The sequence below is a fragment of the Entelurus aequoreus genome, linkage group LG27 (genome assembly GCF_033978785.1).
Source record: "Entelurus aequoreus isolate RoL-2023_Sb linkage group LG27, RoL_Eaeq_v1.1, whole genome shotgun sequence".
Lineage (NCBI taxonomy): Eukaryota > Metazoa > Chordata > Actinopteri > Syngnathiformes > Syngnathidae > Entelurus > Entelurus aequoreus.
In genome coordinates, this window is record NC_084757.1 from 27,817,433 (window position 1) to 27,839,785 (window position 22,353).

Below are 22,353 nucleotides of genomic sequence, written 5' to 3' on the forward strand. Positions count from 1 at the left end.
TCAGCAAAGGCATGTGAAATAAGGCTGTAACACAACAAAATGTACAAAAAGTGAAGCGCTGTGAATACTTTTTGGATACATAATGATTAGTTAACTTGGCGGTTACTGTGATTTGGGACATTCAACATTTCCGGTTTCTGTAACTGTATGCTAATTTGTCTTTTGTTAATGGGTTTTCTTAAATCAGTAAGTAAAAAGTAATTGTAAGTGTTTTCGTTTATTTTTATTTCTGTTAGTGTAAATGTAAGTCGTTTTGTCTTTTGTCATTTAGTTTTATAAATTGGAATTGGTTTCATGAAATTTAAAGCATTTTGCACTTTAGGGGCTGCTCACATACAGCTTTGTCAAAGAAGGAATTAAGCTTGAACGTCAAAGCACCGCTGTAGAATATTTCAAAGTTTGATGCAGCTCTATTGTACGGTTGAATTGGACTTCAATAGTCAAGCCTAGACACAGTGTGTAATAGGCACAATTTCAAAAACAAACCCACAGATGAAAATGTAAATTCAAAACAGGCAAACCATTAAGCACTAATCAATACCAATGTAGGCAACCTGGTTTGTGTAAAGCAAAATGTAATCTGGGATCCCTGACCCGCCATGTTTATTGGGCCAAACCCTGGGAGAAGAGACTGGGCTAATGAGTTAAAGGCCTACTGAAATGAATTTTTTTTATTTAAACGGGGATAGCAGATCCATTCTATGTGTCATACTTGATAATTTCACGATATTGCCATATTTTTACTGAAAGGATTTAGTATAGAACAACAACGATAAAGTTTGCAACTTTTGGTCGCTGATAAAAAAAAGCCTTGCCTGTACCGGAAGTAGCGTGACGTGGAAGGTTGAAAGACTCCTCACATTTCCCCATTGTTTTCAATGCAGCGAGAGCGATTCGGACCGAGAAAGCGACGATTACCCCATTAATTTGAGCGAGGATGAAAGATTTGTGGATGAGGTACGTTAGAGTGAAGGACTAGAGTGCAGTGCAGGGCGTATCTTTCTTCGCTCTGACCGTAACTTAGGCACAAGGTCTCATTGGATTCCACACTCTCTCCTTTTTCTATTGTGGATCACGGATTTGTATTTTAAACCACCTCGGATACTATATCCTCTTGAAAATGAGAGTCGAGAACGCGAAATGGACATTCACAGTGACTTTTATCTCCACGACAATACATCGGCGAAACACTTTTCCTACGGAGCTAACGTGATAGCATCGTGCTTAACTGCATATAGAAACAGACGAAATAAGCCCCTGACTGGAAGGATAGACAGAAGATCAACAATACTATTAAACCATGGACCTGTAAATACACGGTTAATGCTTTCCAGCTTGGCGAAGCTTAACAATGCTGTTGCTAACGACGCCATTGAAGCTAACTTAGCAACCGGACCTCACAGAGCTATGCTAAAAACATTAGCTATCCACCTACGCCAGCCAGCCCTCATCTGCTCATCAACACCCGTGCTCACCTCCATTCCAGCGATCGACGGAAGGACGAAGGACTTCACCCGATCATCCGTGCGGTCGGCGGCTAGCGGCGGCTAGCGCATCTGCTATCCAAGTCCTCCTGGTTGTGTTGCTACAGCCAGCCGCTAATACACCGATCCCACCTACAACTTTCTTCTTTGCAGTCTTCATTGTTCATTAAACAAATTGCAAAAGATTCACCAACACAGATGCAGCACTGTGGAATTTTGAGATGAAAACAGAGCTTTTTTGTATTGGATTCAATACTTCCGTTTCAATGATTGACGTAACGCGCATACGTCATCATACATATATGTTTTCAACCGGAAGTTTAGCAGGACATTTAAAATTGCACTTTATAAGTTAACCCGGCCTTATTGGCATGTGTGGCAATGTTAAGATTTCATCATTGATATATAAACTATCAGACTGCGTGGTCGGTAGTAGTGGGTTTCAGTAGGCCTTTAAACCCTAACACTAGCTCCCTACCCATTTGCAAGTCTCAAGTCCAAGGCTTTCTCTGTTAATACTTTCAGACGTTCAATAAAGGGGCTGAGAAAAAAAAACAATAAGGGGACTGAGGCTGAAGCAGAGGACTTTATGACATTTATATTTCTCTGAAGAAATATATCTATATCTCTTTGTCCAAGACACAGACATTACATTGGGATTACTAGCCAGTTGATAACGGGATGCAATTAAACATTGCATCCGGAAAGTTTTTTTCACAGCACTTTATTTTTTTTTACATTTTGTTACAGGTCCAAAATGGAAATACATTTCCCTTAAATTTGCACAAACAGCAGCCCATAATGGCAACACATAAAATGTTTATCTAAAATGAAATTCATAAAATCATTTAAAAACTAAGAAATCACTAGTACATAACTATATTCAGTTACTGCCCAATACTTTGTTGATGCAATCCATCAGTTGAAAATGTAGCTGTTTTGGCCACAATACCCAGCAATATGTTTGGAGGAGAAAAGGTGAGGCCTTTAACCCCAGGAATACCATGCCTACCGTTAAGCATGGTAGTGGTAGTATTATGCTCTGGGCCTGTTTTGCTGCCAATGGAACTGGTGCTTTACAGAGAGAGAGTAAATGGGACAATGAAAAAGGAGGATTACATGAGTTACAGCTCATGTTATTCTATTCTGTGTTATATGTGTTTTATGTTGCACGATTGCACCAAGTAAAATTCCTAGTTTGTGAACCCGTTCTCAAACAATGGCAATAAAAACTATTCTGATTCTGATTACCTCCAAATTCTTCAGGACAACCTAAAATCATCAGCCCGGAGGTTGGGTCTTGGCCGCAGTTGGGTGTTCCAACAGGACAATGATCCCAAACACACGTCAAAAGTGGTAAAGGAATGGCTAAATAAGGCTAGAATTAAGGTTTTAGATTGGCCTTCCCAAAGTCCTGACTTAAACCCCATTGAGAACATGCGGACAATGCTGAAGAAACAAGTCCAAGTCAGAAAACCAACAAATTTAGCTGAACTGCACCAATTGTGTCAAGAGGAGTGGTCAAGAATTCAACCAGAAGCTTGCCAGAAGCTTGTGGAAGCCATCCACAAGTTTCACTGCAATAAGGCGCTTTTGGTAGCCCCAAAAGCGCCTTATTGCAGTGAAACTTGCCAAGGGCCATGTAACCAAATATTATGTATATATATATATATATATATATGTATATATATATATTCACATACATATGAAGATGAGGTAGATCACCTCGACTTGGTCATTTGAAAAGTAGCTCGCCTGCTTAAAAAGTGTGGGTACCCCTGCCTATGTTCTTTTGAAATGCATAGTTGCTTTGAAAATCAAAGACCTGCCAACAACTTGTATGCAATAAAAAACATGTCAGTGAGTTGATAATGACATTGTGTGAATGTGTTACATATAATATATTGCATGTGCACGTACACGCACACGCCATGGGTGCGTGACACATTTGAGCAACATGCAAATGTGTGGCTTTTGCAGGACGTCATACGTACAAAACTGCAAGTTTATGCAATTATTTATGAAAAACAAACATTGGAAATATGAGGAAACAGGCAAATATAAACATGTTTTGTGTATGTATGTCTGTCTGAAACTACATACAATCAACCATGTCCAGAAGCCTGCTTGAGCTAAAGATCAAAGATGCTTGGCTGAAGCTTCACAAAATCATGTTTTGCCAAGCAACCAATAGACATTCTAGTTAGGCCTTGTATTCTCCAATTGGTGCTGAGTGTTTGTTTTTGAACGCATTTTTGAATTCTGCTGCAAAGTCTGCAGTCATGTTACATGACAGCAGCCAGACTCATGCAACCTGAACGCTTGCCAGAGGTTCAATATCCTGGGGGAAAACATTTTGACCAGGTAAGCACAATTTTGCATCAATTTTGATCTAATTCACATTTGGCATTTGTGTTTACATTTTGGTATTGCACAAATGCTGGCACTTACTATGATTATTTGAAATATATATATATATATATATATGTTTTGTGTTTATAGAAATTGTTTTGTCAAATGAAGCAATATGATGTCATCTAATCTTTTTTCAGGTTTTTTCACCTAAAAAATCCACCAAAAATTATTGTTCTACCATTTACTCCTGAATGAGGAGGTCATGCAAGTGGCACCACACTCTTTTGAGTCATCTGGTGGACATTTCCTGTTAAAATGCCAAACCCACATGAAATGGCACAAAAGGTTACATGCGGCACATTTTTTAGCGACTGTAGGCAGAGCCGTCATTGCGCCAGCAAAGGCCACAAGGACCAACCTGCCTGTCATGCAGTTAGTCCACCAAAGCGGGACTGCAGGTCAAGAGAGAGGAGGTAGTGCACTGAGTGCACAATGTGTACGGGCAGAAAATAGCCATTAAAGTACGCTTTATTCAATACTATGTTACAAAAAAGGTTAGTTAGACTAATATATAATGTTGGATATAGAAAACATACAAACCCTTTATTAAATCAAAATGATTGGTATTCAATGATTTGGTGCATTTGCAAAGAGCTAAAATTATGCACAGAGCAAACTATAACCTGCTACCGAAGGATGCACAACAATTCTCCTGAACAAAAGAGGAAAAAAAATAAATTCTGAGAAAAATCTAATTTAAAACATTTTTTTGCACGTACAACATTTCAAACCTTTTGTATGCGGAGTTAAATTATAGAATGGATTAAGCAAAGGAATCAAACCATGTACTAATATGATCCAGTTTAAGAAGCTGTTTAAACAATAAGTGTTTACCAAGTACAAGGAAGAATTATGATAGACGTCATGAGAAAATTGAAAATAAGTTATTATCCATCTCAATAAGTGAATCATAAATAATTTAAGTATTTATGAGGAGAACTGATGTATTTAGAACACACTGATGTAAATTGTGTACAAATTGAGAACAGGAAGTGAACACAATTATGTGTTAATTGCTATTAAGTGGAAAAGGGTTTGATTAGATAAGCCTTGCTTTATCCTACTCTTTTTTGGACATGTAAAAAAAAAAAAGTAATATGTGATGTATCATATTGATACTGCATACATGTTAAAAATAAATTTCAACCGACCAATATTCTCTCGTTATGGTGGGGAGTGTGACCACATTGTGTAATTTGTAATATAATTAGCAAATATAAAGACTAAAACGTATATTTAAAGTCAAATCCTTCTTATTAGTATCAACCTTTCGGCTTTTTTCATTAGGTTATGCCTTTTAGCTTTTTTTCCCTCTGTTTTGTTTGTTTTATGTTTACAATGTGCCATGGGACCATTAAAAAAAGCTACATTCAACAAATGGCTTCATTGCCACACTTTGAACACCAACAATTTACATATTTCACTAGGAAGGGTGTCCCTTCTTAGCACTTAAGGAAGTTATAAAGTTTGGATAGAAACTTTGTGGAGGTTTTCTGCACACTGTGGTAAAGCACACTAGGGTTGTCACAATACCAGAATTTCAGTTGTCGATACAGATACCTGTGAATTCCCACGATTTTTGATACTGATAGAATTTAAAAAAAAAACTGGACCCATGTAGTTTTGAAGTCATCACTTTACTGGAAACTGTTTCAAAGTTCAAATCTTTCAGATCACTGTGCTTTAACATACCTTTTTGCACATACATTTAATTGCAGTATCAGCTAACTACAGTATCAGGTAACTACATTCAAAAAATAGCAGTGTTTTATAACCTCCCAGAATATCAACACCCACAATATAGTGCTTGTAAAATCATCGAGCTGCAACAATGCATTAAGGCTGACTGTTGCTACGCATCTGACTTTTCTCGCATCCAACATCAAACAACTCTTCCCTCAACCACGAGTCCCAAACATCATCACTTGCCTGCGACAGGAAGCTAACAAGCCACATACTGGAGTCCGTGAACACTGCTCCGAAGTACGGATTTTGTGTTGATTTATTGTGCATACAAAAGTAAACACTAACATGTGCAAAGGCTGTTACATATGATAAAACAAGGTGGCAGCTAAATAAGGACTACCCCGTTTATCATCCCTTTATAGCTAACAGTAAAATCCCGCCAAGTGAGCAGCTGATTTTAATAACACCAGCGCTTATGTAAGATGGCTTGCATCCCAAATGTGACCTTAGGATGAACAAATGTACTACGGTATTAAGAATATAGTGGCCATAAACATTTAGCTTCTACAGCTGTGATGCCCAAAGTGCGGCACAAGGGCCATCTGTGGCCCGTGACCCATTTGTCATTGGCCCTAGGCACATTACAAAAGAAAAAACACCAGCCAAAATTGGGAAAAAGGCAAGAAGCACAATAAGGAAACATCTATATATATATACATATATATATATATATATATATATATATATATATATATATATATATATATATATATATATATATATATATATATATATTATATATGTATATATATATACACGCACGCACGCACGCACGCACGCACGCACGCACGCACGCACGCACGCACGCACACACACACACACACACACACACACACACACACACACACACACACACACACACACACACACACACACACACACACACACACACACACACACACACACACACACACACACACACACACACACACACACACACACACACACACACACACACACAGTCATGGTCAAAGGTTTACATGCACTTGTGAAGAACATAATGTCATGGCTGTCTAGAGTTTCCAGTCATTTCTACAACTCTTATTTTTTTGTGATAGAGTGATTGGACCACATACTTGTTTGTCACAAAAAACATTCATGAAGTTTGGTTCTTTTATGAAATTATTATGGGTCTACTAAAAATGTAACCAAATCTGCTAGGTCAAAAGTATTCATAGAGCAACATACATGATCAATTTTGGTGATGTAGAAAAGTTACAATCAAATCAAATTAGCTTCATGGCATGGCCTCTTAACTTCATGTGAGTGATAAGTCAGGACTTAGGGAAGGCCATTCTAAAACCTTAATTCTAGCCTGATTTAGCCATTTCTTTACCACTTTCGATGTGTGTTTGGGGTCATTGTCCTGTTGGAACACCCAACTGTGCCCAAGACCCAACCTCCAGACTGATGATTTTATGTTGTCCTGAAGAATTTGGAGGTAATCCTTTTTTTTTCACTGTCCCATTTACTCTCTGTAAAGCACCAGCTCCATTGGCAGCAAAACAGGCCCAGAGCATAATACTACCACCACCATGCTTGACGGTAGGAATGCTGTTCCTGGGAATAAAGGCCTCACCTTTTCTCCTCCAAACATATTGCTGGGTATTGTGGCCAAACAGCTCAATTTTTGTTTCATTTCACCACATAACTTTCCTCCAGAAGGTCTTGTCTGTGTCCATATGATGTCAGATTAAACAAAAATTGAGCTGTTTGGCCACAATACCCAACAATATGTTTGGAGGAGAAAAGGTGAGGGCTTTAATCCCAGGAACACCACACCTACGGTCAAGCATGGTGGTGGTAGTATTATGCTCTGGGCCTGTTTTGCTGCTAATGGAATGGGTGCTTTACAGAGAGTAAATGGGACAATGAAAAAGGAGGATTACCTCCAAATTCTTCAGGACAACCTAAAATCATCAGCCCGGAGGTTTGGTCTGGGGCGCAGTTGGGTGTTCAAGCAGGACAATGACCCCAAACACACGTCAAAAGTGGTAAAGGAATGGCTAAATCAGGCTAGAATTAAGGTTTTAGAATGGCCTTCCCAAAGTCCTGACTTAAACTTATGGACAATGCTGAAGAAACAAGTCCATGTCAGAAAACCAACAAATTTAGCTGAACTGCACCAATTTTGTCAAGAGGACTGGTCAAAAATTCAAGCAGAAGCTTGTGGATGGCTACCAAAAGCACTTTATTGCAGTTAAACTTGCCAAGAGACATGAAGCCAAATATTAACATTGCTGTATGTATACTTTTGACCCAGCAGATTTGGTCACATTTTAAGTAGACCCATAATAAATTCATAAAAGAACCAAACTTCATGAATGTTTTTTGTGACAAACAAGTATGTGCTCCAATCACTCTATCACAAAAAAATAAGAGTTGTAGAAATTATTGGAAACGCAAGACAGCCATGACATTATGTTCTACCGAACCGCTCCTCTAAAACCAGCAATGTCACGACGTGACGATGATGCGCCGTCATGCCTGTAAAAAAAAAAGGGGAACCGGTACTTTTCAAACAGAGTACAGTACCGTTTTTGATTCATTAGTAGCACGATACTACTATAATAGCACTGGTATACCGTACAATCCTAATATATATAATGTATGTATGTGTGTGTGTGTGTATATATATCCATCCATCCATTTTCTACCGCTTGTCCCTTTTTGGGACCGCGGGGGGAGCTGGAGCCTATCATATATATATATATATATATATATATATATATATATATATATATATATATATATATATATATATATATATATATATATATATATATATATATATATATATATATATATATATATATATACAGTATATATATATATGAATATATACACATGCACATATATAAACATAGTTGACTCAGGGGTAGATCTTGCTTTGATTTTTGGCTGAGACCAGGGATATTGGGCTCAAAAAGGGGAGAACAAAGTCAATACCAATCTTTTAAACTAAACAACAATCACATAGCCGTGAAAGGAAAACGTTAGCACTGGGTGCTGATAAGAATATGTGTTCAACGGCTCCACAATGTAGCATGATAAAACCTCCCCTACAATTAGCATGGGAACACATACGCCGTCAAAGACATGCTGAGACAAAAGGGGTCAGAGGTTACTCAAAGTTGTGCTTCTGATCAGCTAGACCCTGTGGAGGATGAATAGCCAAAGACGAGCAACCCCGGGATATGTGAGGTCAGCAAGACTCAATGATATGAGCTTTAATGTCCACAGCTCGAGGTCACGGGATGGGAGCTGCCTTTGACATCTTAGTTAGCCTCTGACAGATGGCTTTGGCATGTCACAGTTCCGATGCAATTTTCGATTATTAAAAGTATCATAACTCATTTCTGGTTAACCCAATGGTTGGTGCAATATCATCTGTAAGATAATATATAAATATATCATCCATCCATCCATCCATTTTCTACCGCTTGTCCCTTTCTGGGTCGCGGGGGCTCCATTCGGACGGAAGGCGGGGTACACCCTGGACAAGTCGCCACCTCATCGCAGGGTCCGCCACAGATAGACAGACAACATTCACACTCACATTCACACAAGGGCTAATTTAGTTTTGCCAATCGACCTATCCCCAGGTGCATGTCTTTGGAGGTGGGAGGAAGTTTATTAGTGCTGTCAAAATAATTTTAAATCAGATTAATCACACTTTTAATTTTTGATCATTGTGATAAATTACAGTTAATCACTTGTTTGTATAACTTGAATTAACTTTTAAAGTAGACAATAATAGATAATTTGACAAAAATGCAATTTTATTACACATTTATATTTACAAGTTTTTAAGGTTTTATTTCATTACAAATCTTTTGCTCAAAGCAGTATCAACAAAAATCCAGTCCGGGTGTATTTTGAAGCGAAATCGTAGCTACGTATATAAAGTGCATCCGCAAAGTATTCACAGTGCTCCACTTTTTCCAAATGTGTGTTATATTACAGACTTAGTCCAAAAAGGAACAAAGTCATTTCTGTCCTTAAAATTCTGAAGACAATACTTCATAATGACAATGTGAAAAGTTTGTATTATTTTTTTATTTTGCAAATGAACTAAAAACTTTTTTTTTTTTAAAAAGATCACTTGTACAGTAATTACAGCCTTTGCACAATATTTTGTTGACAGTCTGCCTTGGGTCTTTTTGAATACAATGCCATTGCTTGGCCCACCTATCTTTGGGGAGTTTCACCCAATTCCTCTTCACCCAATTCCTCTTTGCAGATATGTATATATACATATAAATATACATACATACATACGCGTATACATTAATAAATTTGTATATACACACATACATACAAATACATATATACATATACACATATATATACGCACATACGTGTATACATTAATAAATTCGTATATACACACATACATACAAATACATATATACATATACACATATATACGCACATACGTGTATACATTAATAAATTCGTATATATACATATAAATATACATACATACATACGTGTATACATTAATTCATATATACACACATACATACAAATACATATACACATATATACGCACATGCATAAAAATACATATATACTTTGCAGATATGTATATATACATATAAATATACATACATACATACGTGTATACATTAATATAAAAACGTATATACACACATACATACAAATACATATATACATATACACGTATACATACACGCGCATACATAAAAATACATATATACATTCACACATACATACATACATACATACATATATATATATATATATATATATATATATATATATATATATATATATATATATATATATATATATATTATATATATATATATACATATATATATGTATATATACTAGGGCTGCAACAACTAATCGATTAAATCGATTAAAATCGATTACCAAAATAGTTGGCGATTAATTTAGTCATCGATTCGTTGGAACTATGCTATGCGCATGCGCGGAGGCTTTTTTTTTAATTTATTTATTTTTTTGTGGTTATTTTTTTGTTGTTTTTTTTTGTTTTATAAACTGCAACATTTACAAACAGCTGAGAAACAATAATTAAAATAAGTACAAAAACAGAACTAAACAGCGCCAGGGCGGCGGTGAGGCTACGTCTCATGAGGTGGCGTAAACTAGCCAATGATGTGGTCATGTGCAGCTCACGTGACGACGCCGTCTCCTTTGCTGGAAAAATTTGAAAAATGGCGCAGGAAAACACTACCGATAGTTTAGCGGAGAAACATCTTGAGGTTATTGCTTCAATGGAGAAAAGTGTACGACCTAAGTCGTCAAATGTGTGGGAACACTTTACTTTAAAGACTTCAAAGAAGAGCGTTTCCTGCAAAATGGCACGGAAGTACAACATTGCTTCAGGAGCACCTGAAGAAGAAAAATGTTGGAGCCATGGATGAAGGGAACAACTCACAGTACGTAACTTTGTAAGTCCATAGTGGCAACAAGCATTCATGAGTTCAGCTTTTTTGTGAGTAACGTTAAAGTTATGCCTTTGTTGCAACGCGGGGCTGATAATGTGTCTCCGGCACATTTGACTCCGTTTTGAGAGAGAAAACGCACGGTTACCAATTTGGAAATAAACGTAACGGACAGAAATATCTCAGGTTCGTTTCATAATGGATCAATGTAGCCGGGCCGATAAAGCTATATAAATATATTTAGATTTGAGTGACGCTTTAGTATAACTAAACATAATGAAGGTGCTGGAATATTTCATGCTATTATTTAGAGGCAGCCTAAAATGAATCGTTTATTATTCACAACAGAAACGTGTACAATATCTGATTCAGTGCTGATGACTTACATTTCTGTGTTATTATTGGTGTATGCTGCACCCCCAATGTCCAGAACATGGTGCCAGTATGCTGGTTTTTTCCAATAAAATACTGGAAAGGATAAAAATGTAGTTTGTCTATTTTATCCGATTATTAATCGATTAATCGAAGTAATAGCCGACAGATTAATCGATTATCAAATTAATCGTTAGTTGCCGCCCTAATATATACACATACATAAATATATACATGTATGTATACATATGTATACATATATACACATATAATATATATATATATATATATATATATATATATATATACTGTATATATATTTATATATATACATATATATATATATATATATATATACACATACATAAATATATATATACATGTATGTATACATATATATATACATACCGTATTTTTCGGAGTATAAATCGCTCCAGAGTATAAGTCGCACCGGCCGAAAATGCATAATAAAGAAGGAAAAAAACATATATAAGTCGCACTGGAGTATAAATCGCATTTTTGGGGGAAATTTATTTGATAAAACCCAACACCAAGAATAGACATTTGAAAGGCAATTTAAAAAAAAAAAAAAGAATAGTGAACAACAGGCTGAGTAAGTGTACGTTATATAACGCATAAATAACCAACTGAGAACGTGCCTTGTATGTTAACGTAACATATTATGGTAAGAGTCATTCAAATAACTATAACATATAGAACATGCTATACGTTTACCAAACAATCTGTCACTCCTAATCGCTAAATCCGATGAAATCTTATACGTCTAGTCTCTTACGTGAATGAGCTAAATAATATTGTTTGATATTTTACGGTAATGTGTTAATAATTTCACACATAAGTCGCTCCTGAGTATAAGTCGCACCCCCGACCAAACTATGAAAAAAACTGCGACTTATAGTCCGAAAAATACGGTACATATATATGTATATATACACATACATAAATATACATATATATATGCATATATATATGTATATATATATATGTATATTTATATATATATATATATAAATATACATATATATATATGCATATATATACATATATATATATGCAGATATATATATATACACACACACACATAAATGTGTATATATATATATATATATATATATATATATATATATATATATATATATATACATATACAAAAATACAGTATATACCCATACATATACACACACATATATATATACACATAAATGCGTATATGTAAATGTAAACATATATATATATATATATATATATATATATATATATATATATATATATATATATATATATATATATATATATACACACACACATAAATGCGTATATGTAAATGTAAACATATATATATATAAAATATATATATATATATATATTAGAGCTGCAACAACTAATCGATTAAAATCGATTATAAAAATAGTTGGCGATTAATTTAGTCATCCATTCATTGGATCTGTGCTATGCCCATGCGCAGAGGCAATTTATTATCCCCATGTTTGCCGTATTTTAAAGGGGTTGTTTGCAACGTACTCACAATTCACTTTTTCAAAGCAAAACATAAGAACATCATTGGCTAACTTGTGTTACCATTAGTGGTTTAACAGAACACATTTGTGTCGAAACCATTACCATTTCACCATTACTAAGTTTGTGCAGTAAAAATGTTTGTCAGCCCAAATAAAATGATTGGTGTTCACAGCGGTCACTCGCGCAGGGAGCGCGTGCACACATACAAAAGCAGTCCAAGAGAAGCAACAAACAATTTGCAGTCATGTTGTTGTTATGACAGAATATACATTAAATGACAGCTAACACTAACCATCCAAATCGCTATTATTAGTTAGCAACACCTAAAGCTAATATGCATAGTCTTAATATTTAATGTTTTATCGTTTATATTTCATATTGTAGTGTCGTCACAGTCTGATGGGCGGTTGTAAGCAACAGTTAAAAGTAAGGTGTAGTTGTTCAGTCTGTTAGCTAAAGCTTGCTTTAAATAATGCTTGAGCCAACTGAAGTTTCTCTGATCATATCCTTATAATATTGTAAATCTATATATTTCATTTATGTGCAAATCATCGTAGTTATGTTATGATCCTCGCAAGCTCGACAAGAAAAAGTGTCGTCGTGCGTGTGCCAGTGTGTGTGTGTGCGTTTGTGTGAGTATGCACGTGTCCGTATGACAACGTATTGTCAATTTCCCCCGTAAATTGGGCTTTATCGCAGGTTGTACTGCATTGCTGCATGTTTAACAAACTTCCCTCTTCAATTCAGTATTAAATAATATGCAGACCTAAATCATTGGGATCGCTGATCACGTGAAAACAGCTCGGTAAACTTTTCTCAGTGCCCACACGCACTGTCACAGGGCAGAGATTTTTAATAAAAATTTGAACTATAAGTTACTGTAACTTTCGTCTGATGGTAGTGTAGTGATTTAGCCATTTTTTAAATTTAGATATGATACGAGAGACTTTTACATAACACTACACTTGTGTATGTATAGAGGTATGTACTGTACGTGTACATGTATAGATGTTTAGATAGATATCTATCTACAGTTCGCTCTCAAAGTAAATTCTGTACATTATTAACATATTACTTAATAAAGCTGCTTTAGTTTTACAGTACAGTCCATTGGGTTGTTTTGATACAATATTTGTTTTTTAGAAAAGTGTTTTTATTTTCAACAACATTAAAATTGTGGTGCACTACCACTAGGTATTTGTTTTATATTTTCACTAAGTCCTTTCTATTGCCACTGTTCACAAATTAGTGGCTGTGTGTTTGGTTATTTTGACAGTAGAGTAAATGTATACTGTGGAACAGGCTGTACACTGACTGTTTTACATTATATGAAAGTGCTATTAATGTTGTCTCATTAAGGGTATGATAAAATATATTAAAAAAATGTGAGCAATCCATTCACTTTTGTGAGGTACTTCATTTGTAAAGTCTTATCTTCCAGTCAAATCTATTTGCCTGGAATGCAGTTTACATGTAGATGAAGGCCAAAACAGTAAGAAAACAATATCTTGGAAAAAATACTTTTTTGTGTTGCCATGGCAAAATTGTATCATTTTAATGTGAGAGTGTGTGCGTGTGTCTCTGTGTGGGTTTGCGTCTTACACAGTCATCAGATGCTGATGCAGGCCATCCTTCCCACTGTTGGTACCGGACTGGGATGTTGGTTAGGTCAGAAATGTTCCTCTTCACCTACAAACAGAAAAGGAAGGGTAACATTATTACTGTCTATCAACACATATGGTAAGAAATGGTTACATTTGAAAAATGAAAAAAATGGTTTAAAAAATAATAATTAAATTGTGTAAAAAAAGGTAGCAATTAAATAGAGAGTACAACAAATGGCTGCATCAAATTTTGAAGTGTGCGGAAAAACAAGCAATGAGGCAGAGATTTAATGAGATGAATCAAAGAGGGAGAGGGGCTGTATGGGAGAAAAAAGGGGACATGTTTTTTTGTCGGCATTCCTCAGATGCCACAACTAATGCCCTGTATCAACAGCCCCACGTTCTGAAATGAACAGTATTTCTCTCCCTTTATTCATGTGCTGATGCTGTATCGACATCACTTAATACCATTCCATGCTTTTAAAGAGTTGGCAGCCAGCAGCACCTGGCGTAAAGGGTACTGCGCTGCTCTGTCCAGTGCCCTTGTTGATTTAAAGCCCTCACGCCAGCCTGATGTGCGGCAGCCGAATGTGATCAAAGTCTGTTGGCGTCTGAGCGGCGGCGGCCCGTGGATTCTGCAGCATTTGTTTAGCGGGATCAACAGATTTCACGGTCCGCAGGGCTGGACACTGATGCTAAGAAAACTGTCCATTGTGAGACGAAGATCCTCTACCCAGAGGGTCAATCCCATGTTCGTGAAATGTACTGAGGAGAGATTGATCCTTGAGCGTCTGGTCATGCAAGTGGAAACTTTAAGAACAATACAAACCTAACCTCAAAGTCAATGTCAGGCTCACAGCTAAAAAACACGGGGTATGGACACTATGGGGCAACGTTTCTACTTGGAGACTTGGAACATACATTTTGGCATGACCTCCACAACATTGTGACCAATTGCATACTGCTCACTGTAATGAGCCAAAATATACATGTAAAATGTTGCAAAACTAAGTGAAGTGAATTATATATATACAGCGCATTTCTGTAGTGACTCTGGCATGACCTACACAACATTGTGACCAATTGCATACTAATCACTGTAATGAGACAAAATATACATGAAATATGTTGTCAAACAAAATTAAGTGAAGTGAATTACATTCATATAGCACTTTTCTCTAGTGACTCTCTAGTGATTTACATAGTGAAACCCATTATCTAAGTTACATTTAAACCTGTGTGAGTGGCACAGGGAGCAGGTGGGTAAAGAATCTTGCCCAAGGACACAACGGCAGTGTCGAGGATAGCAGAAGCAGTGATCGAATCTGGAACCCCCAAGTTGCTGGCACGGCCGCTCTAGCAACCGAGCGACGTCAAAAGCACAATAATAATTAGTTTAAAAATGTTCAAGTATGTGTTTATCTAATCATAAACCCGATATATGCTGCTCTATGTCTGAAATGTTTATGATTATTTTGCATTGACACCTAAGGGAAAATTCACATTACAAAAGGCTCTAATAAAATAACACAAATAAAAGAGTGGCACAATTCACCTATTGTTCAGTGGTCATAAAACCCCCCACCACACACATATATACGAGCCTATTCTCATGATGAGGAGCCATGGCCACGATGGCGGTCCTGGGGTCAGTGCGGGTGGCCAGTGTTATTACAGAGTGTAATATCTATGTTTGATCAGCAAGACTACAGGGATTTTACTGACCGCCTAGCCACTCGATGAGAAGAGGGCTAAAGGGAGGAAAGAAGAGGCATAAACACTAGTAATGAAGAGACTAAAGTCAAAAGGTTAAAGCAGCCTGAGAGAAACAACAAACGAATGCCCACTGCGTAGAGAGTGGAGGTGAGAGGTGGAGATAGACGAGATTGGAGACAGAAATTGAAAGGAACCTGGCAGAGGACAAGCCGATTTTTAGTAGGAAGGAATAAACACAGTGGACCTTGGCACACCTGCAAGCCAGTGGTTCACAATTGCCCTCCATGACAATTAACAAACAGAATTACAAATCACTGACACCCCTTTAAAACAAAAGACTACACAATACGTGCAAAGAAAAAATATTCTGCAGTGCCTGTAAACCTGAAAACAAATGGCAGCAAAACTGTGTAATGCTGCCCCCTGTCTGCCAACACAGTAATCTAAATGATGAATAGAATCATTGTTTTAGATTTCTACTTCACAATGACAAATGTAATATTAATTTTGTAATAAATGTGTCCAAATGCAATTATAAAATAGCATTGTGATCTTGTAAATAAAAGTATCATATAACTGTTGCTGCATGCTAAAACATATATTATAAAGTAAGTTATATAAAATACACTTAAAACTTTTGCTTCATAGACATTACTAAGTTTGGGAAGTTTTTTTTAATAACAATTCAAAGGTGTAGCAAGAGAAAGGTATAGAACAAAGGTAGAGAATGGGGCTTAAGCAACAATGCAATGCGTCACAGCAAAATTAATGATCCAATCAATCACTGGAAATGTTAACTGCCTGTAATCCTTGGCTGGAAGCGATTCAAAGAGTTTCCGTTTAACAGTCACAAGCTTTCTCCCCGGTGATTGCTTTCTTCATCTCTCCGAGGCACCAGATGTCTTTCATTCATTCATTTATTTTAGCCACCCTTCCTTTTTTCAGCCCTGTAGCCCTGTCAGCTTTTGGTTCATATATGGCTCCCAGCTGCGAACAAGGAATGGGCCCCAGGCCCAACCCCGCGGGGCAGTAGAGGAGGAAAATCCCCAGGACAACAGGTCTGATCACGGACAACTCAGGTCCCGACCGCCATCTCTATTCTACCCTCTGGTTCCATTGCAAACATTTGCTCTACAGCTTAGCTCACAAACTAGCCAGCTACTTACCCCCACGCTCTTGTCTAGTAATGCCAATCAGAGTCTACCCAACCCAGTGCTGTGGATATCTCGAAGAAAAAAGTTAGAGAGGGAAGACTGGGAGAGACATAGAGAATGAAGGCACAAAAAAGAGGGGAAAGGCCAGTTTCCTAAGAGCCACAAGGCAAAGTCGGAGCCCTTGTGCGAAGACAAACAAGAAGACAGGACTGTCTCTATTGATATGCACATGCAGGGACAGTCGACTAGTATTCAGTGGAGACAAAAGGGGGAAGGCAAGAGAAGGGTGTTCTGTAGTGAGGACCATATGTGTTTTTGACTGGACACAGTATGAAGAGAAAGGGGAGTCAGGCTGGCTGAATATGCTGTTACTTCATTGTTGCACTCAAGTTTTAGAAAAGCACAAATTAATGAAACATCTCATTCTTACAAGGGATGGGCATTTTTGACTACAGCGCCCTTATCTATTATGGAGAAAATTAATAATAGAATAAATGTTATTGTAAAATAATGGGTCTGGATAATCTTTATTTAATATTCTGCATTGCTGTTTCCATGCTATGTTATACCGAGCACAATCATCCATACATAGATAATTACCCAAAACCAAACTTCCATAGTAACTGTAGCTTACATACCGTTTCATAGATGATACATTGTTATTCCACTAACTCGTTGAGACACAATCTACGGAATTAAGAATCAATGATTCGATTAATATACCCACACTTATTCTTGTGCTGATGTTTTAATAAATAATTAGTAATAAATTTAACAATAGATTATTATTATTCACGTGTGTTTAACTACTACTCTAACTGGCTACCTACAGACACAGTGACATTATGTAGTTCATCATTATGGCAACATAAAAGTAAATATGCTGGGCTAAAGAATACATGTATAAAAGGGCACAGTAAACATTGGGTACGCAGAGTTTAGATCTATGCAGGTTTAAGTTTTGGCCTTATTTTCTCTCCAGACATCCCTTAACACACCAAAAGACAAGCATGCTTAAGGAAAAGACCACAACATAGAGGCCCGTTAAAGGCCATATTGTCGCAGCTTGGTTCCCTATGGCTTTTTACAGCACCCCCACCATGCTGACAGTCCTTAGCCAACTTTCTGGGACCATGGTGGGGTGGGGTGGGGTGGTGTGATGTGGTGTGTCCCCCCACGCCCCAATACACACACACACACCATGGGGAACCCTCTCTAGTGTTTGTAATCCCAGTAGAAACACTTAAGGATCACAGTGGGTGCCCATCAAAACCATCTGGCTGATAAAAAGAGGAGAGGAAGATGACAAGAGAGGAGGAAAAATAGGAAAGAGTAAATAACTGAGCCAGGAAACCAGGGAGGCATGCCGACTCCCATCAAGCTCAGATGCTAGTTATACTAATCTGGTCAATTAGCACCATTACAAGACAGGCTACTTGCCTGATTATTATCAGTGCTTCACACTCACGGAGGAGCAAGGCCATGTATTGGCGGCAGTGAGCAATCAGGAACTTCCCATTGTGTCTGGAGAACAGCAATATTGTTTACATATTATGCCAATTGGGTACTTCTAAAACATTGTCGGTGCTTAAACAGTGCCCAACCCTGTGCTTAAAAAAGGAAAACATAAAAATTCCAAAATCAATGCCTTTTTTATTTTTACAGAATTATGTGACAACCCTTCTACGTATCTTTATAGTACAAATAGAATAATAACTTAGAAATAAATTGACCAAGTTGAAATAAAAGTCACAAATTGTCAAAAGTCAATGACAATAGCATTGACATAGCAAAAGCAATACAGAACACAGTAAAAGATTTTACAGTAATTATAGAAGTGCTGGAAAAAAATCGCTTCACATCCGAATCACAATTCGATATTTACAGTACTTTATAGGGGTGTTGAAAAAAATGTGAATTAAGCCTGAATCATGATTCTTTTTTGTCACTGAATTCTGAAATAGTTTAAAAAATATATGTTTTTCAAGCCATCTCTTTGCATACTGTTTGTCAGGTAACGGCCTCCATAAAGTATTGTTCCAGCAGGGCAATGGGCCCTGCTAAGGTAAGCTAGCTAACTTTAGATGTCGCTCATGTTTCAGCATGAAGTACAATGATATAAAGTCAGCTCCGATGTACAGGCTACGTCTTTGCTGAAGAAAAATCTAAAATGTGGGCACACTTCGATTTTTAAAATTTTTCAGGTTAAAAATATGTAGACAGAATTGTTTTGGTATTTGAAAAAAATATGTATGTATGGATGTAAATGGCCCTGCGATGAGGTGGCGACTCGTCCAGGGTGTACCCCGCCTTCCGCCCGATTGTAGCTGAGATAGGCTCCAGCGCCCCCCGTCACCCCAAAGGGAATAAACGGTAGAAAATGGATGGATGTAAATGTATTGACACTAAAAACAAGTACTGCTATTGTAAAATGTTCAACTGAAAAATAAAACTCTTTTTTTCACATTCAACTTACTGGCAGGGATTTGAAATGGAAGGAGGGGGAGTTAGGGGCGGGGCTTGGAGCGTGAGTGTGTGATTAATCACTTCCTGAATTTCGCACACACGTGCGCGTGTGTGTGGGTGGGTGCAAGAACAATAACTTTTGTTAAAAAAATAGAAAAAAAACACTATGAAGTTTGGACTTTTTCATTGCATTCATTTTTTTATTGAACAACTAAATATACGAAAATAATAAGGCACTGTGTTCTCTCGATTATTTTGGCGGTTACAGTCCAGAAATTTCCCTTAATTATTTTTATGAATATATTTAATTTAAAGTCTCTAAAAGCCCTCCACACAGCTTTCACACACACTTACGAACACTTTCTATGCTCTTAAAACACATCATAAACACTAAAACCTACATAATTTTAATATGAAAACTTAAATCACCATAATGTACACCTTGTGTGGCGCACAATGCCACATCAAAAAATCACATTTACCAGCATTTTACTTCATGTCGCACATCGGTGTTACTGTGCGCACGGCTTAACCATGCCTGCCTGAATTAGCTTTCCAAATTAATAGATTACAGCTTTTCTGGGGGGCTCAAGACTTCCGATCAGGAAAAAATGCGGAGGTGGTCTCTGTGTTTATGTCAAAAAAAGTTGGTTTAAAAACAGTTGATTTAAGCTACTTCTCTGAGGAAATAGAGCATTTCACCGTGTGCCTGTGTTAACAATGATGCTAGTGAGGAAAGAAAAGGGCTACACACGTGCATCAAGAAGCTCTGAGGGTTCTTACCATCCTGAACCCAAGGAAATAGCCATCTTGGCAAAGTCCACAGCTTCCTAGGACACCGTCTCCTCCTTACCTTCCCCTGAGGGTGTGCCCATGCATCTGTCTGTGCCAGAGTCTCTCCCTCTCCTCATTCCCATCCTCCTGTATGCAACCTTGGAAATCAGCACTACCTGCTGGAAAGCAACGTACCTCCCACCATTGTTAAACAACATCTACCCGCACCAAAGCCCCTTTTTACCCCGAATGCACCAGAAATATTACATTTGCAAATTAACCACTGTTATCCTGGTACCACTGTGCTTGACATCGCGAACAAGCTCTAACACTTTATACTATCCCTCACATCAGCAATCGTGATGACAATTATCCACATTGGCTAAAATAACACAAGACTCAAACAATCTGAAATTGCAAAATCTAATTTCAAACTCCTCTTTTAACTCGTTAAAAAGCACTGGACTCTCCATTTACCTCTCCATGCCCCTTTTTACCCTCAATCGTGGACCTCGTAATTTTAGCAGACTCCTCAGCCTCCACACGTGGCTCCAGGCCAACTGCAAGACCTTTATGGTCCCTTTTATTGACAATTTTGATTTATTCTGGAACAAGTCCTTTTTTTTTTTTTTTACCAGTGATGGACCTTACACAAAGGAGCTTATTTTCAAATCAAACATACAATACAGTGTGCAAACATCTGATGATTGACAAGTAACACTTATCTTTACCGCTGTACTGTAAAATCAGCCTCACCTTAGAAACAGAGGGTTGCTGTGGTACTATCTGTCTGTCCCCCCAGGCCATCTCCTCGTTCTGTTCCTGTCGTGCCCACACTTCGAAATTCTCTGGCCCTATTTCCGCATTGTCACCGCCATCATCTACCGCCCTTCTAAAACAAATCCTTCCTTCATTTTTGACTTCTCTGACCTCCTGACCCAACTCTGTGCAATATCTCAATGCATTTTACTTTAAGGTGATTTCAAATTCTACATGTACAAAGCCAACAACATCAAATGTTACCTTGAATTCCTACACTCATTCAATGGCACTCAGCATGTCAATTTTCTGACCCACACTCATAGATAGGGATAATGTTCGAAACCGGTTCTCCCGGTTGTTCGATAAGAAAAGAACCGATTCCATGGACTCTTAAGTCCTTTTTCAGAACCGGTTCCCGTTATCGAGGCCACTATAGTAAAGAAAAAGAGTTGGTTCTTTATTCGAATCCCTGGGACCGAATCCCGTCCCACAGGAAATGCCCTGTGGAACGCACAGGAAATGACGTAGCTCAGTCATTCGGCGGCAGATACAGAAAGCAGCAACAACAATGGACCGGAAAAAACGCCTCAAGGCATGGCTTCAATTTACAAAAAAATACGACGAGGAAACGGCAATATGCAATTATTGCCAGGCTTCGCTCTCATGTAAGGGGGGAAGTACAACAAGCATGTTGAAACATGTTCACGCCGTACATAACCTGAACGTTCGAGAACCGTGGCGTGTCTTCGACACGTGAAGAAGCAGCGACAGAGATGACGAAGCAAGCCCCTCTTCCTCTGCTTCAGTGCCGGTGAGTAACTAACGTTAACTGTTGCCGGTTAATTTCCTTATTTGCTCACTTGTAGCCTTTAGGCTAAAATAA

At 37.5% G+C, this 22,353-nt stretch overlaps 1 protein-coding gene across 1 annotated transcript in view; it reads right to left on the minus strand.

Moving 5' to 3' along the window:
• The window catches only part of faf1 (Fas (TNFRSF6) associated factor 1), a 223,865-nt gene that overhangs the window by 110,852 nt on the left and 90,660 nt on the right, over positions 1-22,353 (minus strand). Inside the window, exon 8 of the mRNA XM_062038546.1 lies at positions 14,597-14,683. Within this exon, the coding sequence (XP_061894530.1) occupies positions 14,597-14,683 (87 nt within the window). The remainder of the gene's footprint in view (positions 1-14,596; positions 14,684-22,353) is intronic.